The sequence below is a fragment of the Carassius auratus genome, unplaced genomic scaffold, assembly GCF_003368295.1.
Source record: "Carassius auratus strain Wakin unplaced genomic scaffold, ASM336829v1 scaf_tig00016894, whole genome shotgun sequence".
NCBI lineage: Eukaryota > Metazoa > Chordata > Actinopteri > Cypriniformes > Cyprinidae > Carassius > Carassius auratus.
Window position 1 is genome coordinate 4,065 of NW_020524719.1, and position 26,380 is coordinate 30,444.

At 35.8% G+C, this 26,380-nt stretch overlaps 1 protein-coding gene across 1 annotated transcript in view; it reads left to right on the forward strand.

Moving 5' to 3' along the window:
• Positions 1 to 8,645: 8,645 nt before the first annotated feature.
• The window catches only part of LOC113075357 (netrin receptor UNC5C-like), a 48,048-nt gene continuing 30,313 nt past the window's right edge, over positions 8,646 to 26,380 (forward strand). The window contains exons 1-4 of the mRNA XM_026248059.1: positions 8,646 to 8,942; positions 14,514 to 14,694; positions 22,211 to 22,378; positions 24,162 to 24,326. Coding sequence (XP_026103844.1) covers positions 8,646 to 8,942; positions 14,514 to 14,694; positions 22,211 to 22,378; positions 24,162 to 24,326 — 811 coding nt within the window. The remainder of the gene's footprint in view (positions 8,943 to 14,513; positions 14,695 to 22,210; positions 22,379 to 24,161; positions 24,327 to 26,380) is intronic.

The window sequence follows — 26,380 nt, forward strand, 5'->3', positions numbered from 1 at the left end:
AACAGTAGGTCAAGTTGAGCACATTGCATTGCAGTGTGTGTGTGTGTGTGTGTGTGTGTGCATGTGTGTGTGTGGGGGGGGGTCTGTCAACTGGTAGTTTCACTGACTTAATTAACAACAGCAATTGTGCCAATTATGTTAATGAGACTACTATTGCCAAGCAGTCAATAACACAGGCTACACGATGTGTGTGTGTGTGTGTGTGTGTGTGTGTGTGTTTGTAATGTTGTAAGTTTAGTGTGCATGAGAGTGCTGAGTGGTTGTTACACTAGTAATCTACTGACAGATGATTATACAAACACAATAACAGATTAATAGGATTCAGTCTTTTTAACAATATGATGGTTTTTGTGTGTAATCTTTTTTTTTTTCTTGTTGAATGTCCTCCTAGTTACATGGCTGAATATCAAGCAAAATCATAACACACACACGTACAGTATATAATTATTTTATATACTGTATATTTATATGTATAATATTATTCGTACAGCATATCATTTATTTGCTTGAAATACCACATTGGACTGAATCTTTTTTTTTGTTCATGTATTTATTTATTTGTTTATTTTTGTCATTTTGTTTGAATGTAGGTTTTTTTAATGATTTAAACCAGATTTAAATCTAGAGTGGTGAAATAAAGGGATAATCCACCCAAAATTGGACTGTGATGTTTATCTGCTTACCCCCAGGGCATCCAAGATGAAGGTGACTTTCTTCAGTAGAGCACAAATGAAGATTTTTAACTTAATGCATTGCAGCCTGTCAGTCATATAATTTAAGTGAATGGGAATCACGGCTTTGAGAGTCAAAAAACCATACACAAACAAAACCAAGTCTAACCCTGTGGCTCGTGACCATATACTGATGTTTAAAGACACGAAACAATCTGTCTGTGCATTAAACTGAATAGTATTTATATCTGATTTTCACTGCAATGTCCAAACTGTCCTAAACGCATTCACAACAGTCGGCGCCTGATGCATCTACTTCTTCATCTTGCTTTATGGCAGAGCGCAGACTTATTAGTGCATTACCGCCACCTATCTATCAAATGGAGCATTGACACTCCTAATTGAGATTGTAGAAAAAAATGAAAAAAATACTTTTCAGTTTCTTGCACAGACCTATCGTTTCGTGTCACATCACATCAATGTATCGACACGAGCTGCAGGGTTTAATTTGGTTTTGTTTGTGTATGTTTTTTTTTTACTCTCAAAGCCGTGATTCCCATTCACTTCCATCAGCGGTTCTCAATTCCAGTATCTCGCCCCCCAGCTCTGCATATATTGCATGTGATTCAGATAATCAGCTCATTAGAAGTGAGCTTCATGCATGAACTCTGTTCCCATTGACATGGTCCCTACACAGTGTTCAGTACTCCCTACTCCCTGTGAGGGGAAATCTGAAGTTTGCCTCACTTCGGGAACATTCATTCATGGATTGGAGATATGCAACATCTTCACACACGGACAAGTGTGACATCATATAACTCTGTATAAATAATTACAATTGAAACTGACGTCTCGCACACTTCATCACACTTTGAATGGAACATACTGTACATTCACTTAGAACTGGAATCATGGCGGAATATCCTGTGATGTCCATTTTGCAGGGCACTTACGAACAAACTTCTGAAGCCATAAGAGAAACATACAAAATGTGCAGAGCAGACTGCAACGGTTCGAGTTAAAAATCTTTGTTGTGTTTTCCTGAAGAAACAACGTTACCTACATCTTGGACGCCCTGCGGGTAAAAAGATAAACATAACATTTTCATTTTTGGGTGAACTATCCCTTTAATAACCACAAATATATTAACATAAGCAAACATACGACAGAATTTTGAAATATGTACACACTGTTGGGGTTGTATTTGTGTATATTCATAATCTTTATAGTAGTTGGTTTTTCAAGGGTTCTGGCTGGTCAGACTCTGTGCAGTCCTACTTTAGTTAGACAGTTTGCTCGTCTATCAGTTATATGAGTTAAAGTTAACATGGTTAGATGATTGAGCTGTTTTCAACATTGCTAATAACAAGAGAAGAAATTAAATCAGCATATTATAATGTTATTAGAAGGTTCATGAAGACTGGAGTTACGACCTTCCATGGGCCATGCTTTGCATCACTGGAATAAAATGTATTTTATTTTTATAATTTTTTATATGTTACAGTAGAAAAGAGTAAACCTTTATTAATTTAATTAATATTTCACTATATTAACATGTGTTCCAAAATATAGCTTGAAGTCCTTGAGCAGCACTCATATTTATATAATTAAAACAATAAATAATGAATGTAATCATTAATCAAACGAACAGATTTATTTTGTTAATTTGTAATTAAATTATGGCAAAATGTTAATAATCCAGATTTACTAGAAAGATAATTGATTTAAATATTTTTCCTTTCATATATTTCTGCATTGTCATATTTAGTAATCGTAGGCTTTGTTTTCCAGTGATGTTTGAATGAATGTTTTGTTTCTCTAAGAAGCTCATGAAAAGAGTTCCTCAAGCTGAGAGAATTCCAGGGCGGATCTCTGTGAAAATAGAAAAATCTCTTCACTGCATTCCTCAGATATCTATGTCACACACACACACACACACACACACCTCAGCCAGCAGATGACACTTCTGGAAGAGCCTGTCATCCGCAGCGTCAGATCACAAAAAGATGAAAGAGACATAAACTGATTCTACTTTTACTGTCTTTCTCTCTATCTCGCTGTAGATACAAAAGAAATCAGCTCAATGTGGCCTGGCATGATTGTTAGAAACACATTATTTCCAGATGATCCAATATGATTCATCATGATGAATTCGGAGGAGGTAGCAGATCTAACTAAGAGAAGCAATAAGTCAGTTCACAAATAAAAGAGTTACATTTTCACTAAAATTTAAATTCTGTCACATTTATTCAACTTGTATGATTTTTTTTCTTCCGTGAATCACGAGCTGTGTGTGTGTGTTTTATCTTCTGTGCTTGTTTGAGCTCAAGGTGAGAGTAAATTCCAGGTGTCTGTAATAACAGTGTTGGGTTCTGCTTCAAATCCTCCACCGCTGGAGTGTTATTAGTTGATGAAATACAGTCTGATTATTGATATCTGCAGGGCATACACTGATGTTCTCAGTGTTGAGTTGTAGCGATGTTTATTCTATAGAGAGATACACAGGTGTGCTGTTACAGTAACTCAGATGTCAAATTGGGCAAAAGTCTGCAGATAATATACACAGCTCTTCAAAATGAACATGCATTGATTTGTTTGTAATTTTAAATAAAATTAGTAAATATTCATTTTTTTCAATACACCTATGCTACTACTACTGTGCTCAGTTATGACTGGCCAGTTCTTTTCCTCGGAATGACCATAAGCATAGATGCAGACAAAAGCTTGCATTTTCCGTCCTTATGAGTTATGTTTAATATTTAATCTGCTGTACTAGGACGTCTATGCAGAGTGCAGGGCAACATCATGCATTTTACATAACCTAGGTGGAAGACCATGGTGGATTATTCCTCTCATTACACCCAAACTCTCCATCAGTTTCTTCAGTCCTGTGCATGAAGACATCCATAGCACTGCTGAATTAAGCAGGTGTGAGATTAAAGTAGCCGTGCTGCATGCGCTGATCATAAGCTCGATCACTGAATACGCTGCATAATTCACGATAGCCCACTTAGCACGCATGTAGAGCACTTCAGCAGCATTGGTGAGTTCTTACAAGCCTCTGCTGGGAACTCAGCCTCATGTACCTTCACCAAAGCCTATATATTACAGCCACCCACTTCATTTCCCATATGGAGTGTTCCTTGATTGCGAGGGCTCGACGATGCTTGCTTGAATCCACAATGAGACTGTACAATTTTCAGAGCTCATGAAAGGACGCGAGTATCTTTTCTGAAGAGATGTGAGTTTAAAAAGGTTTAGGACACTAAAGAAATAGAGCTGTTATTGTGCTTTTGGGCCTTGCACACATGGAGTTCTGCTGAGAAGAACTTCAGCGAACATGTAAATGAGCTTTCTGTAGTATTTCAGGTAGTGTTTGAGAGTGTGTTTTTATACCGGAGAATAAAAAAGACCTTAGACTTTACTGATAGTGTTCAAATACCTCCCCTACAGGGTACAAAATTCAGGATTAAAGAATCGTCTCCCTTTTAATTCATGAGTGTGAATTTGAATTGAGTTGGCCGTGACACACAGGAGGGTAATTGGAATCTGAAATGGAATGACAGAAAGAGGAATAGCTTACTGAACTGCTTAATTTATTGCATCATAAGAAATGTATATGTCTGTCTAGCTGTCTGTCCATCCTTCCATGTATAAATAAAAGTGTAACTTTAAGTATATCCTCACCCAATTTTATCTAGAGTTAAATGATCTTAAAATATTTAATGCCGTTTGAATGTTTAGAATGTTTTGAAAATAGGCAGAAAGATTCTAAATACATAGATTCTATATTATAATACATATTTAAACACAGTACAATGTCTAAATAAATTCCATTAGATTCTAAACACATATGCAGTTGATCCCTCTTTGCACTTGTAACAGTTTCCACTCTTCTGGGAAGACTTTGCACAAGCTTTTAAAGTGTTTCTGTGGGATTTTTTGCTCGTTCATCCAGTAGAGCACTTCTGAGGTCATGCACTGATGTTGGATGAGAAAGCTTTGCGTGCTATCTCTGTTCCAGTTCATCCCAAAGGTGTTGGATGGGGTTGAGGTCAGGGCTTCCACACCAAACTCATCCACCCATTTCTTTATGGAGCTTGCTTTGTGAACTGGGGCGCAGTCATTCTGTAATAGAAAAGTGTCTTCCCTTAACTGTCCAAAATATCTTATTATGCTGAAGCTTTAAGATTTCCCTTCGTTGGAAATAAGTGGCAAGGCCCAACCCCTGAAAAACAACCCGATACCATCTCTCTCCTCCACCAAACTTGATAGTTGGCACAATGCAGTCAGGCAGGTAACATGATGCGTCACTTCCAACAGAACAGGTTTCCACTGCTCCAGAGTCCAGTGTCAGCTGCTTTACACCACTTCACAACATTTGACATTGTACTTGGTGACGTAAGGCTTGCATGCAACTGAAAACCCATTCATGAAGCTACTGCAGCATATTTTTTTTGTGTTGACATAAATGCCAGTGGAAGCTTGGCACTCTTCAGCTATGGAAGTAGCAGAGCATTAGTGACACCCCTACACACCATTCCCCCTTAGCATTCGGTGACCTGCTCTGTGACTTTACATGGTCTTCTGCTGTTGCTGTTCCTAAACACTTCTACCTTTCAATAACAACACTTAGAGTGGAATTTCTAATAGGGGTGAAATATCACAAACTGAACGACCCATTTTTAAATACATGTAAAATCCTGAGTTTAGTTATTAAGACTTGTGTCACAATACTTCTGTCCAAATAGTGATAGATAGATGGATTGATAAATGGTCAGAAAGATAGACAGACAGACAGACAGACAAACAGACTTGGGCATTTCTATTAAGCTTATATATTTCATCATAATTGTGAAATTCCTCTACAATGCCTTGTTATTTCTTCTGAGACTTGTTAAAACAGTAAAACTACTGCAGTCTGTCTCATTTCTTCTGAGTAGGGATGCACAGATACCGAATTTTCCAGAACGAGAATACTGACACTTTTATTTTTGGTACTTGCTAATACCGATACCTGTATTTTTATTGTATTTGTAATAATTTCCTTCAGTTATTTTCACACTTAATTGTGCCAATTAAAAAGTATTGTACAAGCTTTTGTTATTTTCACTGTTCATATTCACCTTCATCTTTTAATTTAATAGCACAGTGCACATTAGAGCTGCTCCATTACAGCGGCACAGTACTGTAATCACAAGATGTTGTCCTGTAATAATGCAGGGAACCGCAGGTTATACATAAAGCTTGTAATAGCAATAGACATATCTTCTGAAATATAAGTTATGTTTTCTGTCACCTGAAACGTGCTGTGACTTATACTCCAAAGCAACTAATATAATGCATTTAATGTCAAGCAAGCAAAACATGCGCAATGTGTGACCACAATAAGAGAGACATGTGTAGTCTGGCTCATTTTGTTTTTTGGTATCAGAGCAATTTAATGAGTATGAGTACAGAAGCGCAGTATCAGTTTCGGTGCATCCTTACTTCCAAGTAATGCAATTAATGTCGTTTAAACCTTCAGATGCACACACGTGCACATTTACACATTTACTAGTTTCTCAACCTTCAGATCAGTATATTCCGTCCTAAATAAAAACTTATCTTTGATGGAGACAGTGTTTATTTTTCAAATCAAATATCCATCACCTACACACACGAATGCATAAATAAATAATCTATTTTGGCATGAAGAAAAATCAGTTATCTGTGAGATATTGAAATATTTCACAAAACTTCCTGATTGGTTTTGCTTTCAGCCTGTGTGTGTGTTTGGTTGTTGATTCTGCGTTTGCCCGGCGGGTACAGGAACTCTGTTCTGGCGGTAAACACCAACAGGAGAAAATGAGCAGGTGCGTAAGAGCATCTCTCTGTCTCTTTCATCCTGTTCAGCAGACGAGTCCCTGCAGAGAGAAATCAGGCCGTCCAAAACAGCCGTGATTGGGCCGAATGTGAGCTTCACAGAGGCACGGCTGCGAGAGATAAGGACCAAATGTCAGTCACGCTCAAAGAGAGAGCACTACAAACATGCAGTTTACACACGGGTGAAAGTACACAACTCGTTGAAAGTTGGACACACTTTTTACTCAGTGAGTTTTGTTATTTAACACATTTTAGAGTAGTAGTAAAGTAATCAAAACTACATTATTGTGTCTTTTGAAGAAATTATGAGTGGTTTGTCTGTGCAAAGTCTGGCCTCTAAATAAGATTCAGCTCTCTCCTTCAGTTTTACCCCCTATTTCTTTCCAGTCATTTTGATCTGGAGAGGATTTTCTTTGACTTAAAAAAATAATAAGTTAATTTCATTGCATTAGACTAAAACGTATTGGGTTATAACAATTTCCCCATAACTTTAGATTTTTTTCCCCACCTTCCAGGCATGGGATGTTCCAGGTCAGAAATGACCGGCATTAAAAAAATAGCTTGTAAATTTCTCATTTTCCTGTATTATTACCAAATCTTGGATTCAGTCTTTTTTTTATCAACTTGTTAAACCTCAATAATCTGAGTTTATGCACCTCATTTCTGCACCTTTGCACCTCAATCCAAAAATAAATACTTGGTCATTCTACCTCACCCACCAGATCTGCCCGATCTCTGGGTTCGGAAGCCTGAGCTGCGGTCCTTCCCCCTAGTAATGGCCGCGACGCATCGCCTTTCTTTCTCCGAGGAGATTGACACGGAGGGCGTCGATGAGCTCGCAGTTGCACAACATCAGCTGCATAAACATCAGTTGCACAGACATCAGTTGCACAAGCATCAGTTTCACAAGCATATTACGCCTAAATATTATAAGGAGCAGCATTAATGAGGAGCGCAGCTCGCACAGTCAGCTCTCAAAAAAAGAAATAAGGGGGCTGATTGTGTTTCTCCGCATATCTGGGGATGGGCTGGAGACGCCTTTTCCTATCTCCACCTGTGTTCCCTAGATCTAGAGTTTGCTGTCGTGGCTCGGAAGCCCTTGTTGCGGTTCCTTCCCCCCTGACTGTGAACTCGCGGCTGCAGCTATTTATATCTGAGGAAATTAATATTATTTGTGTGACTAAGCAGCTCGCGTGTATTACATCATTTTCATTTTTTATGTGACTCTTACCACTCCAGACTGTGTTTACTTGTCTGTTTTTTTACTTGGGGAGCAGTTTGGGGTTCGATGCCTTGCTCAAGGGCACCTTGAGTCATGGTACTGAGGGTGGAAAGAGCACTGTACATGCACTCCCCCCATCCACAATTCCTGCCGCCCGAGACTCGAACTCACAACCCTTCGATTGTGAGTCCGATTCTCTAACCACGAGGCCACGACTTCCCACAATGTCTCCATGTCTCCATCCTTCCACAACACAGGAAGTTTCTGAGGTTCATTTTCGGGGGTGAAGCATACTGATATCGAGAACTTCCATTCAGCCTTGCACAATCACCCCGCATACTAAATTATATCAACGATTGGTTGAGTTTAGCTCAATCAGAGCAGATGGCCGCCTGACATCGAGATGTCGTTCTTGCCCACATGGGGGAGCGTGGTTTGAGACTGAACGCCAGAAAAGTGTACTTTCTCCATTACAGAGGACCACTTACTTAGGCGTAGTGTGGGATTCGACCACGATGCAGGCACGTCTGTTTCCTGCTCGTATCGAGGCCAGTAACTCACTGTCAAACAGTTTCAGAGACTGCTGGGTCTGATGGCAGCTGCGTCCAACGTGATACCTTTGGCCTGCTGCACATGAGACCCCTACAAGTGGTGGCTCAAAACCAAGGGATTTTCCTTGAGAGGGAACCCACTTCAAGATATCAAGGTCATACGGCGATGCCTCCGTGCCTTGGACACTCTCACTCAGAGCAGTGTATATTCCTGGGAGATTGAATGTGGGAGCAGACATACTGTCAACACAGGGGCCAAGGCCCGTGAAATTGAGGCTTCATCCCGAGATGGTGAAGCAGATATGGAGAGCTTTTTTACCTCTTGGCGACATCGCAATGTCCCCTGTGGTTCTCTCTAGTTCATCCAGTTCCTCTCGGACCGGACACTATGGTACAGACTTGGCCGAGGCTTCGTCTGTATGTTTTTCCCCAATCGCTCTGCCCCCGGGAGTTCTGGCAAGAGTACGCCGGGACGGGGTCCATCCTCTATTAGTAGCCCCATTCTGCCTGGGCCGAGTATACCTCTCTAATCTCTGCGACAGCTCTTCATGGGAGATTCCGATCAGGACAGATCTACTCTCACAGGCGCAAGGCACGATAGTTCACCCTCGCCCGGAGTTATGGAAACTATGGGTGTGGCCCCTGAGGGGGCACAGCTCAGAGTATCTGGTCTCTCAACCGAGGTTGTAGAGATCATTCTCCAGTCCAGAGCTCCCTCAACGAGGAAACTGTACGCCCTGAGATGGAAACTCTTCACCTCATGGTGCAGAGACCGCCAGCTTGACCCAGCTAACTGCCCAGTCGGTACAGTTCTGGAGTTTCTACAAGCCAGGTTTTTTGCAGTGTTGACCCACTCCACCTTCCATGCTGGACATCTTCAACATTGTGGGGTGATCCATGCCCTCCACTTTCATGAGACTAAATGGTCTAGATATGCAAGCCAAAGGGCCCGGTTCTTCTGTTTCCTTGTCCTAAGTTGTACTCTACAAATACACACTAGGCAGGGATTTGGTGGTCTGGCAGCGTGGGCACCTCGTTCCCCATAGCGTTTTGAGGCAGCTTGAGTTCCTGGTCGCTTATGTCACCACGCCGTTGACGTAATGCTCTTCCAATGGACAGATTACACACTGTATTCAGAGTCACTCACGCTAAACATGTTCCCTGTAGCATTTTGATGCAGCGTCTCGTTCCCTCGAGGAACAATGGTTATATGTGTAACCTGGGGCGCTGTAAAGGGGGGGTAAACGATGACGATTCTCGGGGCCCATGACTAAGAGGGGGCCCAGAGAAGCCCCCAATAAAATTGTGGTGCTAAAAAAAATATTTGATAGTAAAAATTATTAACTTTAAATTATTGTATTTGCTGTTTCCTGGTGTCAAAAAAATTATTAAACACAAATGTCCAGGGCCCCTCTCCCCCTCTCGATTATCATAAAATGGTTCGGTCCGCCCAAATTGTATCCAGTAACCAAGGCAACACAATAGCGCCGGCAGATTCAACTTGACATAGGATGTGAAAATGCCTCAAAAATCTGGAAGTCAAAAACGGAAAGAGAAAAAAAAAAAATAAAAGAAGTGAAAGAGGCAAAGGGTCGACAGTATGTTACCCAATATTTCACAAGAAAAGGTGGGTTTGTAAGTAACGTTAGGCCTAAATTGTTAGTGGACCGCCCGTGACAATGATCGTAGCCTACGGCACTTTTCTGTGCGTACGCACGCTTTGTACACGAGGCCCTAGGTCTCTACGGTATCATTTTTCGATAAGTTGGCACGTTTCGACAGAGCAGGGTGCAGCGGGTGCACGGCTTTGCCTCACATGCAGCCGGTGTCGGCATCTTTGTACGAGGCGGCGCCCACTTTCAGCTCCCTGCTGCGGTCCACGCTGTTGCACCTGTCTTGCAAGCAGTAACTTCATGAACTCGAACTATCCGCTGTTTGTGAGGTTTCAGTGCCTCTCTTGAAGATGATGTGGAGTTGCATTACTACACTGTCCCCTATATTGTCAAAGACAGCATGATTCATCTCTGCCAACCATCTTCACATAATACTTTATGTTTTTATGGCATATGACACTGTAATTTGCATTAGTTTATGATTGTCTGATCACAAACGATCTCATTGGGAATCCCGAGAAAATATATATAGGTAATAAAATTATATAGTTTATTTTACCATTATAGGTAAAAAAAAAAAAAAAAATGATAGCTTGAATAAAAAAATTAGGTTTGGATAAAAGCGTCTGCTAAATTCTACCAGAATTGGTAGGTCACATTTTATGACACGAAATTCATTTAAGCATTCGTCTTCCTCCATGTAATCAACGTTAAAAGGCAAGTATTGCTTACATGGTAAATCTAGGTTTTTAGACTTATTTACATCATACAATATTAAAAACTCCTCTTCTGACAAAAGATTGTCATTTAATGCCAAAAGCAATCCTTCTCTTGCTTTTTTAAATGACATTTTTTTTGTATCTCAATAAGTGAATTAATGCCGCGTTGCGCTGTCCTGTTTACCGTTGCTTAGTGATTTTTACGTTCTTGGCTACGGCGGTGTGACAGCAAACTTCCGGTCGCTGTAGCCGCTCCATTCGCAGCTGTTGCTTAAAGTCCCTATTATCTGATCCAGACCGTCGGCAAAACTCATTTTAAACAGCGCAAAATGACTGCCTGTGGACGTTATAGGTAGAAATGATTATATTTCTGTTTTTATATCCACAATAAATATTTAAACTTGTTTTAATGAAAATTCGTGTAGTTTTAGGAAAAGTCAGGGAGCAGCAAGGCTTTGTGATTTATTTAGACAGAATTATTGACTACGCAAGTAATGATGACGTGTTCATTCTAGTGTTAAATATAATTACCATAAGTTTAAATGTTGGGGTTAAAATTAATGCTGGTGGCCGTTCTAATGTTGAAAGTGCATGATAAGGGAACTCAATTTTCTCAAATGCACTTCAGTGTTTCCGTTATATTTCAACTGTCATGTTAAAAATATTAGGTTAGATTAGATTAACTTTATTGTCATTGCCAGTGTACAGTACAAATATGTACAGTACATTCATACAAATATAAATATATGTGAATACACTATATGACACATGTACAGCTATGCACAGTATATACATTATACAGTACTGAAGTAGTGCAGTATTACAGAGGACAAATTATGGGTGTGGACATGGGATGGAGTTCAATTGTCTGATTGACTTAAATATATGAGACGATAGTCAAAATACCAGAAAAGAGCATGATTTTATGTAAATTAATATTAAAAAACTCTCAGCTGTGTTGGGGGCCCAGTCAAGATTCTTTTCATGGGGCCCAAAATCCTTAGCAGCGCCCTGAGACGTTTCTTTACTGCATCTTTGTTCTCATGAAGAACCTTTAAAATCCATCGAAACTTTCTATTCCAGAAAATGTTCTTTATAGTGGAAAAAGGTTCTATGATTTATTCAAATGTTCTTCACTCGAAGAAAAAAGTTGTTCTTTTAAGAACAAAAACTGATCACTGAAATGTTCTTTGGTGAACCATGTTCTATGGCATTGCAGCAAAATAATAATAATAATAATAATAATAATAATAATAATAATTTTAAGGACTTTAAGATTAAATATTTAGATCAGATTTTTTTAAGATCATACAAAACATAATTTTAGTCATGTCTGCAAAATTTTTACTAATATTTTCTGTTTAGTGTGGTACAAATGTTTGATTTGGATTGAAATATTATCATGCATTTGTGGATTTTCAATATTTGTTATTTACCATTTACAATATTTACTTTAATGTTTTGTTCATATTTTGGATTCAATTAGATTTTTATACTTTCAGTTTTCATTTTAATTTTGGTTTCACTTTTAGTAATTTTGTTGTGTTTTGTCATGAAGCTTATATATATATATTTATATTTATTCGTTTTATTAGCTATTTAGTAATTTAGTATTTTTTTTGTTATTTTAGTACTTCATCTTAAAATAAACAAATGATGAGAAATGTTGCCTCATCAGCATTTGGTTTTTAGTTTTAGTCTGTATTTAAAAATAATAACCCTGGTCTGTAAAAAAGTCACATGATCAGTGGTTGCTCATTTACTTACAGTATATTTGATTAGCGATCTATAAATACATCAGAATCTGAAATATGTGTCCTTCATTTAACGTGCATCAACTATTCTCTTTTTTTCTTAGTATTGTTGTCCACTGCTGTAGGTGTGAGCTCATGTTTCACATCTGCAGGACTGTGTACACTGTTTTTAGAGTTTGAATCGGGAGGAGTTGCAGATGAATATTTGAAACAGGTGTTGTATACAACAATATGTTCTCTAACAAGCACAGCGGGATGACAATACGAGCATATTGAGAACAACTATCAAATACAAGAGTGTTTGTGTGTGTACCTGGGGCCGTGAAGGCACTCATTTTCTGATAATGCTATTGTAGAAATATGTGCGTGTGAGTTAAGGTGACAATAGCACTCAATACAGTTATCTGAAGGTTTAGTTTGACAGCTGGAATTTGGGTTACCTTTGCTAGATGTTATCAGGTAAAATGTATAGGGTGCATGCACGCATGAGTGCTAATGTGTTTGTCACAGCTGGAGAGCGTGAGCAGCTGATTGGTTGAGTTTCCCTCCTGCTGAGCCAATGAGAGGGTGATATTTTTACCCTATTCCCTCTAGACGAGCTCTCAGCAGCCTTCAGGTACACCGCTGTGACACATTTACACACGCAAACACACACATCTGCGTCTCACTCTCCTGATTGACATACTGTTGCGTTAAGGCATCATGTGTATATGTGAAGAGCTTGTAATGCGAAGCCTATGTTCTTGCTAAGCGGCAGAACTGATGACTTCTCAACAGTTTCTGTATATCGAGACATGTATTTCTGTTGTAAACCTAGTGAGCTACCTAACTAGGCAGCATTTTAGGCATCATTAACTTGGCTGTTCCAAACTGTAGGCAGGATAATGATGCCACCCTGTAACAAAATCTAATTCCAGACCAATTCTAAGGCAGCTCTACATTTATAAAACAATCCCAGAATGCAGTGGTGTCAACTCAGTGAAGAACACTGTCAGGAGAAAGTACAGTGTCTCTTCTGCTCATCACGGCTGCATTTATCTAATCAAAAATACAGGAAGAACAGTAATATTATGAAATATGGTTATTTCAAAGAGCTGCTTTCTATGAGAATATATAGTTAAAATAAATGTTATTCTTGTGATGTGCAGCTGAATTTTCAGCATCATTCCTCCAGTCTTCAGTGTCACATGATTTTCAGAAATCATTCTAATATACTGATTTGCTGCTTATCAGTGTTAAAAACAGTGGTGCTACTTCATATTTGTGTGGAAACGTGGTACTTTTTTTAGGATTCTTTGATGAATATGTATTTTGTGAAAATGTAAGTCTTTAATAAAAATTTTTATTGATTAATTCAGTAAAAGTGTCAATTTGAATTATGTGTGTGTATGCAATATATGCACACACACACACACACACACACACATACAAAGTATATATGTTTCATTCAGTATTACATTCTGATACTGTAGCAATAGCATTGCTTAAAAAAAAACATCCACTGAAAATTGACAATTTTATCCAATATTTATGTGCTTAGAATTATTTTGAATAATTTAATTAAAAAAATGTTAATCAGTTACAATTTCTGTAAAATTATTTTTAAAAAACACAGATCCTGCATGAATTAAAACTTGCATTTAAAAATGTGTAAGAAAATGTCCCAACAGCTGATTGGTCGAGATGTGATTGGTCACTTATGTTTTTAAGGCAGTTGTGTAGTGAACTGTCTGCTGTACAAAGTCCTTTGATTTTGTGACGTCCTCAAGATGCTCTCCAAGTTAAAGCACCAGCCACTTCCTGTTTCTCCCCTATGCTTTCTTGAGATATTAGCAGGCCACTTTTCTGATTAAACACTGTGTCTAAAAATATCCTCACAAGTCTTTTGTCTGCATGCAATTTCCTTTTAATGTCTCTGCAATGTTCTTTTTCTAAAATGTGTGCTATCGTTTTACAAAACTTCTCAAGCTCTGAGTCAGTCATGCCCTAAGGAGTTAGCTTTGACGCTAATTAAAACGTTTGATAACAGACATTGCATGAGGATGTCCTGATATTGCGAGTCCCGGAACGGCCCATCAGGTGTAGCCGTATGGATTTCATCTTTCTGTCTCTGTGCAGGTGGAATGGCTGAAGAACGAAGAGATTATCGATCCAGCAGACGATCGGAATTTCTACATCACTATCGATCATAACCTGATCATCAAACAGGCGCGGCTTTCTGACACCGCTAACTACACCTGCGTCGCTAAGAACATTGTTGCTAAGAGACGAAGCACCACAGCTACAGTGATTGTCTATGGTGAGTCTAGTGTTACTTGTGTTATTGGAATAACTGTGCCGTGATACAGTGAAGGTTTCAACAGACATGAAATAAAAATCTAATAATTAATTAATATAAAATGTAAAATTAGTGTTAAAATTAATAATTTTTACATAAAAAATAAAAAGCATGAAATCAAAAACCAGGTCTAAAAAAAGTCCAAAAAGCATAGCATAACAATAAAAATAGACAAAAAATTACAAAGAAGGCTGCAGACTATGATATACATACATACATACATATTAGACACTGAAGAAGGTACTTTTGTTTTGTTTTGTTTACTTTTTTCAGTTTCGTAATGTGCAGGCCTTTCTTGCAACTTTTTCACCTATTCACATTAAGATTCAATTAAGGTCATATTAAAATGAATTACATAGCCTATAATATTAATAATAATTGTAATTATATAAGATAATATGATTATATGATAGTAATAATATTAAAATGAAAAATAATATGAAATTAATATTTTATTTTAACATTTGTTAAATGTAAATAAACACATTTTACAATAAAAACTGACAACAATTTTTTCATTTGTTTACCAGCGTGTAACTGACTCCAGATAACCATGAAGTGAATGTGTTGTTAGATTATTTAAAAATTAACTATATATTTCAACATGCTCTTCACACACTTTATATTCTCAGCCACACTCCTTGACTGATTCTTAATGTTTAATTTGTTTTGTGATTTCTGATGTGTTTTCTGAATAAATAATAGAATAAAATATACATATAATTTTTGATATTGCTATTTTTGTGACATTTGCATTTTAATACTATGATGAATTGAACATTTGTTTGACAATCTACTTTTTATGGTAGAAATACACCATGCGTACAAGTAGTTATGACATCCTGATTAACCGTTAAAATGAAAAATTAAACACATACACATATGAATTGTTCACAATAAGATCTATAATATGCTTTTATAAAATAGATACAGTGCATTTTCATTTCATTCCCATTTTAAAAGAAAGAAAAAACTTTTGTAACCAGAGGCTTGTGAGCTACAGTTTTTTTTTTTTTTTTTTTGGCAGGCTTGACTACGGTCAGGTGGGAGAAGAGCTTTCATAAAATTCATTAAAAAGTTTCCAGCTTGTAATTATAAGTTTGACGAGGACGTGAACGAACCTTTTTTTTTACTAGCTAGAAACTCATAATTGCGGTAATTTCGACATGGTGTGAATGCATCTTTACAGCACTGCTTTTTCTTCCTCTTTTCAACACCTTTAAGCAATTAATTTTACAAAAAGAGCTTGTGCAAACTCCATTCAAAAGTAGTTTTGTAGATAATTTTTGTCTTAGGTGTGCTATTCAGCTTTGATACTGACATATTGTAACTTTAGATAGAACTGTAGCAATACATTTGGAAAATTTCCATTTGACTTTCTTGTTACAGTGCTTGGCTCATTTGCATACTGAAATTAGATTGTTATTAATTTGATTGATTGTTGCTTAAATCTCTTTTACATTATCTATATTGGATTTATACATATTATATTTTTCTCTAACTGTCATTTTACTAAGAAATAGAGTGCGAATTAGTAATTGCAACAAATCTCTTATTCTTTGGGGAAAGGATGACTGGATATGTTAGGTAAACTTTTGTGTTAGAATAGATAGCTAAAATTAAAATCATAAAAAATCTGTTACATAAAATAAAATAAACATTTTCTAAAACAGAATAAAATACATTGAACAACATTATAAACGCCCCATTTTTCGTGAGCAGAACTCAAAGATCTAAGACTTTTTCTATGTACACAAAAGGCCTATTGCTCTTAAATATTGATCACAAATCTGTCTAAATCTGTGTTAGTGAGCACTTCTCCTTTTCCTTATCAGCTTACTGCCAAAGCAACAACATTTAAAAACAACATAAAATTGAACTTTGAAAAAAATTTAAATTAATTTGTAACACACAGCAATCAACATAAATCTGACACTTTCTACAGCTTGTCAGGAAGTGAATACATGATTTTACATGAATTTTACTGTTGAGTTTATTATTAAAGCACATGAAAAATTGCAGCTTGACCTCCTGAGGTGGATGAATGCCATTTTCCGAAGGTTAAAGCACCTCATTTCACTTTCTCTTTGTTTAGAAAATAATCAAAACTGACTTTTCAAGCCATAATTTGTAGCCAGTTTGTGGAAAGTGCTTTCACCGCTTTTCTTTGCAGCATTGGAAGCATTTCCTTCAGTTCTCTCCATCGTACTTAATATCCCTCATAATACCAGGTCCAGCTGTGATAAATTGCTGTATGGTCTATTCAGATGTGTTACAGCGGTGACTCATAGCTCTCATGCACACAATTTAGCAAAAAAGCCCTTCAGAATTTCACCCATTGCTCACATTAAAGTTGCACACATCCCAACCTCCTCAATGTTTTTATTTGTATTAAAATATAAAAATTCTTCCACAGAATTCTGCAGTTTTTCTTCCAGGACAGTTTTCTTTTTTGCATTGATATATTTCCTATAGAAAGTAAGTTAGAGTAGGACATATTATTTATTCATAAAAATATATATATAATTTTTTCTTTTTCTCTATTTTTTATATTTTAATACGCTTTTGGAATTAATTTGGATTAATCCGCTTTAATTTTCTGCATAATTACTCCAGTCTTCAGTGTCACATGATCCTTCAGAAATAATCATAATATGCTGATTTATTACCAACGTTGGAAACTGTTTTTTTTTTTTTTTAACCTGTGATACTTTTTTCAGGATTCTTTGATAAATAGAAAGTTTCAAAGAACAGAATTTATTCAAAATATAAATCTTCCTTTACCCCCAGAAGATATAATACTATATCTTTTATCTTTTTTTTTCTTTTTTTTTATATCTGCTAAAAAAGTAATGTAGTAAACTTTCAAGGATACACTATCTTATACATTAAATTATGTTAATTATAATCAGTTTCATCTGAAAAATCAGAACTTTCTCAGGATGTGGTTTGTGCTGAAGTTTGTCTTAATGACACTTTAAAAGTTTACATCTTTCCTCACTAATGAATGCAAACACAGTCTGTCAATCCTATCATTGAGTTTTACAACGCAAATCCCTAGTTAGGGTGGACTGATCAGAGAAAGAGCCGTGAATGTTGTGAAAATGAGCATTTTCACCTCTCATGGGATTTTGGTTGCTTTGGTGTCCTGCCCTGTTTTCTTTGGTAATCTTCACTGATTAAAGGTCTCTGAAAGCAGGACTGTGTGTGTGGGCATGTCAGATGCTATCTGATGCCTAAGAAATGATTTTTCTCCAGTACTTGTTCCTGTCATCCTCTCCTCCTCATCAGAGTGGATTTAGTGACTCAGTGTTTTGGGGTTTGGTCTTTTCTGAGCGATGTCACGCTTCAGATCAGCGCGCAAATGCTGGGCGTTTAGTTAGCTTTGACTCAAGACACAAGTGTGTCAGTGTGTGTGTGTGTGATGTTACTGTGGGTTTTAAGTGCTGTGGTATTGCTAAAACATCACTGTTGTGCCTACTTAAAGTTCAGCCAAACATTTAGATTCTGTCATGATTTTCTCATTTGCATTCATGCATTTTCATTTACTTACCCCACTCATGTTGTTCCAAATCTGACTTTCACAAAAATAATATACATTTATTAATCGTTTTTTAATATATTTGGGTTCCAGTTTAGTTTAACAGTAGTTTTTATTCTAATTTTGGTTTAGGTTTTCTAATTTTGTGGTTACTCGTTTTTGTTTTGTATTTCTATTTAGTTTAATCCAACAATAGCAACACCTTCAACAACCACCCAAATTTTCCAAAACATGCTAAGCAATGCCCTAGCAACCGCGCAAAGCAGCTTAGAAACCCATTTAAAACCCTATAGCATCATGCTGGTGGTGAGCTTTGAAAATGGCTTCAGAAAATGTAAAAATCCAGTCTGCGGTTGATTTTTAATGGTCAGAAACAGCGAACGAGAGACAGAGCTCTGGAATGAGTCCTGTTCTGTTGGCTGTATGGCCCTAATAACTGAGAAAGATGGGAAGGAAAAGGAGGAATCTACTTATAGCTAATCTACTCCCTCACACGAACTCAAAGACTCTCACACACACACACACACACACAGGGCTGTGGAAAGTTCATATAGCAGCAGAGGGAGTGACACAGTTTAAGAGTTTAAAAGCTTCTGTGTCTTTCTCCGGAAGACTCAAATGAAAGAGCAGCACCTCTCAACAACACAAGAGTTAAACACTCCAGCTGTGTGTGTGTGTGTGTGTGTGTGTGTGTGTGTGTGTGTGTGTGTGTGTGTGTGTGTGTGTGTGAAGGTAAAAGGATCCGTCAGCTGGAATATAGACTCTCACATACCAAACACAGCTGCTCACAGCACAGTTCTCTTGTCCATTTTCTGTCTCTTACAATATTTGGTCTGCATCTCTTTTATTTCAATGACTGAAAAACAGGGGTTACAGTACATGAACAAAACCTGATGATCATGAATTATCACGATTAATCACATCCAAAATAAAAGTTTTTTGTACATAATATACAGTATGTGTGTGTACTGCATATAAATATTTTGTATATATAAATACACACATGCATGTATATTGTTAAGAAAATATGTTGTTTATATATTAAATATATCTACATATAATTTAAATGATATAAATATATACATGCAAATACATGTAGATATTTTTCAAAATATATACTGTATGTGTGTGTCTTTTTATATACTTGATAAATATTCAGAACACACACATATATCACATGCACAAAAACGTTTATTTTGAATAAACTGCGATTAATCGTTGCCTAATACCAGTTCAAAGTTTGAGGTCAGTAAGATTTCAACTTTCCTCCTGCAAGAATACATTTAACCCCTTACTAGTAACCCCCCTTTTTTGGCATGGAGACCGAAATTACATACCCAAAATAAAAAGGTTTCTGCTCATGATTCTTTCTGACTAGATAAATAATCAACCTTTGTTCACAAAGCTGACACTTTAAAGTTTACTGTTCAGGAATCAGAATCACTCAGACTGTTATGATAATAGAGATATATAAGCTCAAACATAAAAACAAAAATAAAAATATTAAAAACATATGTTTTAAATGTATTTAAAAAAATGTTGATGTAGGAAATGAGTTTGAAAACACAGTGTAGCTAAGGCCACAAGTCTTCCAAGACTTCATAAAAAATTTCATAATCGAATCTGTAAAACTGTGAATTTTATGAAATATTTTCTAAGGCCATGTCATGTGTGTTTTTAGAGAAGGCTAATCAGATTGATTTATGGCCCTTGTCATCTCTGTAAGATCTCACATGTAAACTTTCCTGTGCTCTTTGTGTATGTTTCACTGTTGAAAACTGCCCGAATCATGATTGTATTGTTCTCACCAAACGGTTCTTTCACACCTCCGCCAAGTATGACACATTATCCGCATTATTCTTTTATCATTATTCTTTTGTTTTTATTCCACCTTTATTAGCCTTGATTGTGGTTTTTCAGGCTTTACAAAGCAACAAAGCAGCGATCTCACTTCAGTCTCTCTTTGCATTTAGCCCTTATTTATCAAAAGTCTTACTATAAAAATACAACAAAACATTTTCTTACGACCTTACGTGAATTATTGAGACAAAAATGCATTATGAAGAAGAAAAGCACCTGCTATTAGTAGCATTGGTGCTAACGTTAGCATCAAGCTACATCTGACAATTTATGAAATTATTAGTACACTTTTACTCAAAACTCACTTTAAACCCCGATCGAGTGTTTATAATAACTTCCTTTAGCGATCAGGGGTGGAATTTGGTCGTTTACTGTTGTAAAAATATGTTATTTGTAGCCTTTTTCATCGCTGCACAAGTTAGCATTTCCGATGTACATTTTCGATTTTTTTTATAAAAACGCCCCAGATCTCAAGAAATTCTCATACCAAGCTTTACTATCGTAATCGCGGCTTTATTATTCGGATATTTTGTGTGTACAGAGGTGTTTCAGTGTTGTTTTGGCCAGATAACTACCAGGAAGTGTGCAGGAAGCATGTGACACGATGGGGCGGTGTCCAGATATGAAACTCTAAGATTGATGTTTGAAAGACCCAATCAGAGTCTGAGTCACACACCGCACGAGCTGTGACTACTGCACGCACACACAGATCGCTGGGAGAGGCTGTTTATCATCTGATCGCGTAAATCCATGGAAAATGAATAGAAATGACGATTCTGTCTGAAGAAATATGAAGTAAACATCAGTAAATATATCCATATATCTCCGCAGATATGCATCTTTGGTCTGTAAATCCTTATTGACGCTGTTCAGTGAGTCTATGTGAACACAAATAAACCGCTCTTGACGTGACTTTATATGAGTGAGTTGTGAATTTCTATTCAAAATGTGGCATAATACGGATTTATTATTTAGCACTCCTGACATAAATCACTAAATATCTGTCACTGCAACAATGTTTTATCAAAATATTGGTCAAATATCGAAGCTTGAGTCTTTAAACTTTCCATTGATGCACAGTTTGTCCAGATGAAGTAAGACAGTGATGTTTAATGTGCTGTGAAAGTGAAACAATAATAAACTGGGGCCGTCAGCGATGTTTGCACGCAAAGGGGTTAACTGATCAAAAGTGACAATAAAAACATTATGTAAAAAAATAAATAAATGCTGTTCTTTTGAATTTTCCATTAATCAAAGAATCCTTTGTTTTCCACAAAATAAATTTTATTTTTAAATGTATACATAGAGAGATAGAGAGGGAGTAGTTATTTTAAACTGTAATGATATTTCATAATATTACTGTTTTAACTAAACTTTTTGAACAAATAAATGCAGCCTGGGTGAGCATAAAATACTTTAAAAAACATTTTAAAAATCTTACCGAGCCCAAACTTTAAAATGTTATTGTTGCACAAATATAGCTCTATTTATTGTTTGTCATGTATTACCTTATAAATGCATGGATAATGTCTGCATCTTTTCCAGGAAACAACTTTCTTCATCACTCTGCAGTGTGTGAGAAATGAAAATCTTTCCTTGACTAGTAGTAAAGAGTACAGAAAGTTTTTAATACATTTATATTTATTCGTTTAGCAGATGCTTTGGAAGGTGACCAAGATAAGATTCAAAATTCAGTGAAAATGTATGCGATAAATCATATGGAGTCAACAATAATAACACTGCCGCAACACCTCAAAAAAAAAAGTGCTAAACTGTATAGAAACACAGATGAAAGGGTTTGTGTTCCAGCCGTTAATAGATGGATAAACCTCAGCTTTATTTGCAAAAATTCAATTAAACCCTTTGAAATCAGCAGTAATAGGAATATTACCTGCAGTGACTGACTCTATAAGAGTACAGGATCATCTACAGCCGGTCGTTTCTTTTGCAGTCTAATAATACAGGGCTGCTTACCAAATAAAAAAGTAAATAGACATGAAATATTGATTTGGGCTGAAATCATTATATGAGAAGAAAGCGAGTGTGGAATGATCGTGTCTGTGTGTGTTTCTGTAGTGAACGGCGGCTGGTCCACGTGGACGGAGTGGTCCACCTGTAGCAGTCAATGTGGGCGGGGCCTTCAGAAGAGAACCCGCAGCTGCACCAATCCCACGCCTCTGAACGGGGGGTCGCCGTGTGACGGACAGGCCATCCAAAAAATCGCCTGCACCTCAGTTTGCACAGGTACCAGTCTACAGAAATGAATCAGAGTTTAACTTGATGTGAATATAAACAAAGTGCATGTACCTGTGTGTTGAGCATTCAGCTGGGACATAAGTGTCATCATCATCTCTAACGACCTTGTTTTTGTTTAAAATAATGTCATACTAATTTAATAGTATTTAATAAATTTTAAAAAAAATATTTTATTCAAACAAAAAAAATTGTTAGAAACTATTTGAAAATATTTTTTTCGTATTAAAACAATTAAATTAAATGACGTCATAGTGATGAATAGTATTTATTAAAGTAATATGTGACATTACATTGTATGTATTAATAATTGTATATATGTAATTGTTTCATGAATATAGGTGTGTTTATTGTTTGTCATTTATTACCTCATAAATATTTAAAGTAAATTGATAATGATTATTCTATTATAAGAATATTCTATTCTTTGGGTGTTTTGAAGTAAAAAGAAACATTTAGATTTATTTTAAATGAAAATGCCATCTACTTAGCAAATAATTTCTCACTACATTAATTAATTCATTCATGTTAGCTTGAAAAATATTAAAAACGAAAAATATCATTGGCTATAATAAATTGATATGTTAAAAAAGATCAACAATGTAACAACTATACAGTATATATAAAATATTTATTTTTAAATGAAGTCACATATAATAATTTATCTACTAATACAGTATTTATTAATATTAAATTTTTGATTTTCATTTTTATATTTTTGTTTTCACTTTTCACTTTAATTTTAGTTTACATTTGAGTAATTTTGTTATGTGATTTAGTTTTATTTATTAGTTTTTGTTCTATTTTGCTTTATTTTTATTTTAGATTTAGTTTTAGTCATTTTTTACTTAATTTCTTTTAGTTGCCAGAGCAGCTTTTCTAATCTTCATTTGAGTTTAGGTTTTTTTCCATTTAATATATATATATATATATATATATATATATATATATATATATATATATATATATATATATATATATAATTTTTTTTCAGCTTTATTGCAATGAACAAACAACACTCAATCACAGATGGAGGTTTTCATAAAGATCTGAGTTTGTAATCATGAGACTCTGGAACTTATTACGATATTTCTGACATGACGTAAATGCACAGTGAGGTCAGTTCTTAAAACACACCTTAAGATTTTTTCCTCCATTGACATTTATTCATTTGGCAGTTGCTTTTATCCAAAATGACTTCCAAATGAAGAATTCCTTCCATAAACAGAATGATGGAAAATTCACTGTGAGAATATTGAATTACAAGAGAGGAATTCCTTTCATAAAAACTTGATTCTTTTCCAGTCCACTTTGAGTTCTTCACCTCTTGATAGCATCAGACAAATGCATCTTTTTCCAGGCCCATCAGTTCAGCTTTCAAGCCAGACACTTCCCCTATACTTTAGCCCCTAAGGGACGAGCACATTTCCATCCCCTCCTGCCCGTGAGAGACAGTTCTCTGTGCAGCAGGTGAGATTAAAGCATCTGCGGGCAGCAGGAGAGATGTCACAGTCACACACTAATGACTGACCCACATACTGCAGCGCTCTCCGGTGACAGAACCAGACTAGACCAGAGCAGAAGATGCATCATGTTTTATTTGATTTGAACTTTATTTTATGTGCTATATGCTTGAGTCTTTTATGTAATTTTGTTATATTCTTTGTTTTTAATTGAGCAGAATTAGATTTTTTTTGTGTGTGTGCAGTATGCATGAGGCACTCCATGGCAGGGAATTTTTTATATATATTTTTGTGTGTGTGTGTGTGTTTAGTTGACGGTGAGTGGGCCGACTGGAGCAGGTGGTCTCCATGTAACACTGAGTGCACGCAGTGGAGGAAGAGAGAGTGTAACGCTCCTGCGCCTCAAAACGGAGGGAAGGACTGCGACGGAGTCACGCTACAGTCACAGAACTGCACTGATGGACTCTGCCTACAAAGTGAGTGCACACACACACACAGACACACACACACACACACAGTCAGGCTGGATTCCTTTACAGTCAGCATGATGTCAGAATTGAGTCTATTTACTTTCTTAAGACAGGTTCCTGGTCTTGTGTTTCTGGTATAGTTTGTTATTTTATTTTTTTATTTTTTTATTAGCTTTTATTTTTCTATTCTTAGTTTTCATTTTAAGTTTAGTTAAGTTGTTGTAAGTTTAGTGACTTTAATTTGTATTTATTTAACTTTTTGTGAATTTATACTTTAACATCTTTTTTTTCTTTTAGTTGACAAAGCAAATCTACTTGTTTAATTATATGTTATTATAGTATTTATCATTTTTCAATTAGCTTTTATTTTTATATTTTTAGTTTTTATTTCTGTTTATTTTATTTTTTTATTTTATTTAAAATTAAGTTAAGTTTAGTCAAAAATTTTTTTGATTTTGTGACTATTCTATTTAGACTTAATCTATATTATATCATTTTAATTTTAGTAATCTTAGAACTTATTACAGTTAGTTGACATGGAAACATTTCTTTAAGTTTAAGTTTAAGCTCTAATATTTATATTTTATTTGATTTTAGCTTCATTTCAATTAACAGATTTTATTTCAATTAAAATATTGTTTAAGGTTTTTCAATAACAACATTGTTGTGAATTATTCATGTTTGAATAATGAAATTAATAATGAATAATGAACCAAAGGGGGGAAAGTTTATTTTTTGGAATCCTACTTAAAACTTTCTTTACATAAAAAATTGATTTGCTTTTCAGCTGCTTTTTTTGTTAATTTATTTATTTATTTATTTATTATTATTTTTATTTCATTTTCAGTAGATGTTGAACAAGATTGGTTTTTAACTGTTGTCATTGTTTAATTAATTGCAGCAGGGAGTTTCATACCATATACCATATAAAAGTTCAATTCATTGCAAATATTGTTTCTGGTTTACTTTAAGGCTTTTAGATGATTTGTTTATTGCTCCAGTACATAATGAGGCACATAAACATGTGTTTCAATCACTGTCACAGTGGACACAGTGAGAATCTTTAGGAAACAGACAGGTGACATGAATGTGTGTAATCACAAGCCATCAGCGTGGCAGTTTCATTTGTTTGCTGGTGTTGAGAGCAGAGTGCAGTGATAGAAAGAGAGAGAGAGAAAGACAGGCCGTGGATGTGAAACTTCTCTGTTTGGTCTGGTGTAATGGATCTCATGTCTCTCTCTCTCTCTCTCTCTCTCTCTCCCCGCAGGCACTTCCTCACTAAAGTTTTAACTTTAAAAGTTCTACCCCTTAAAAGTTGAGCAGGCACAATCCATTTAACCCCACTCAGCTCAACTCTCTCAGCTCTCTGTCTTACTCTGTTACAGTAACTACCTGCTTAGACAGCAGGAAAAGTTGAGCACGTCCTTGCCAGGGGTGAGACCAGATAGAAAACGGTGTTACAAGCCATCTATCCCATGCAAACTTTCTGTTGTCCATCTTCTTTTCAGTACTCTTGTTTAGTAATCTGTAGTGCGATGTATTTTGATTGCTCAAATAGAGTTCCAACTGATTTCAGTAAATTGGTTGTTTGGATGGAAAGTCCAAATTCATTTTAAACTGATTTTAATAATTGATTTTAGATTATCTTAATACGAATAATATTTATTCATTTATTCATATTGAGTCAGATACTCTATCATATGAAAGTTTGGAGTCAGTAGGATTTTGTAATATTTTCGAATGAAGTTTCTTTAGCTCACTAAGGCTGCATTTATTGAATCAAAAATAAAATAAAAACAGTAATAATCTTAAATATTATTACAATTAAAAAAAACTGTTTTGTTTTTGAATATACATTAAAATGTAGTTTATTCCTGTGATGGAAAGCTGAATTTTTTTGCATCATTACGCTAGTCTTCAGTCACTTTATCCTTCAGAAATCATTCTAATGTGCTGATTTGCTGCTGAAGAAACATTTTTATTAATATCGATGTAAAAAAAAAAAAGAATAATAAAAAAATAAAAAAGCAGTTGTGCTCTTTAATATTTTTTTATTGACA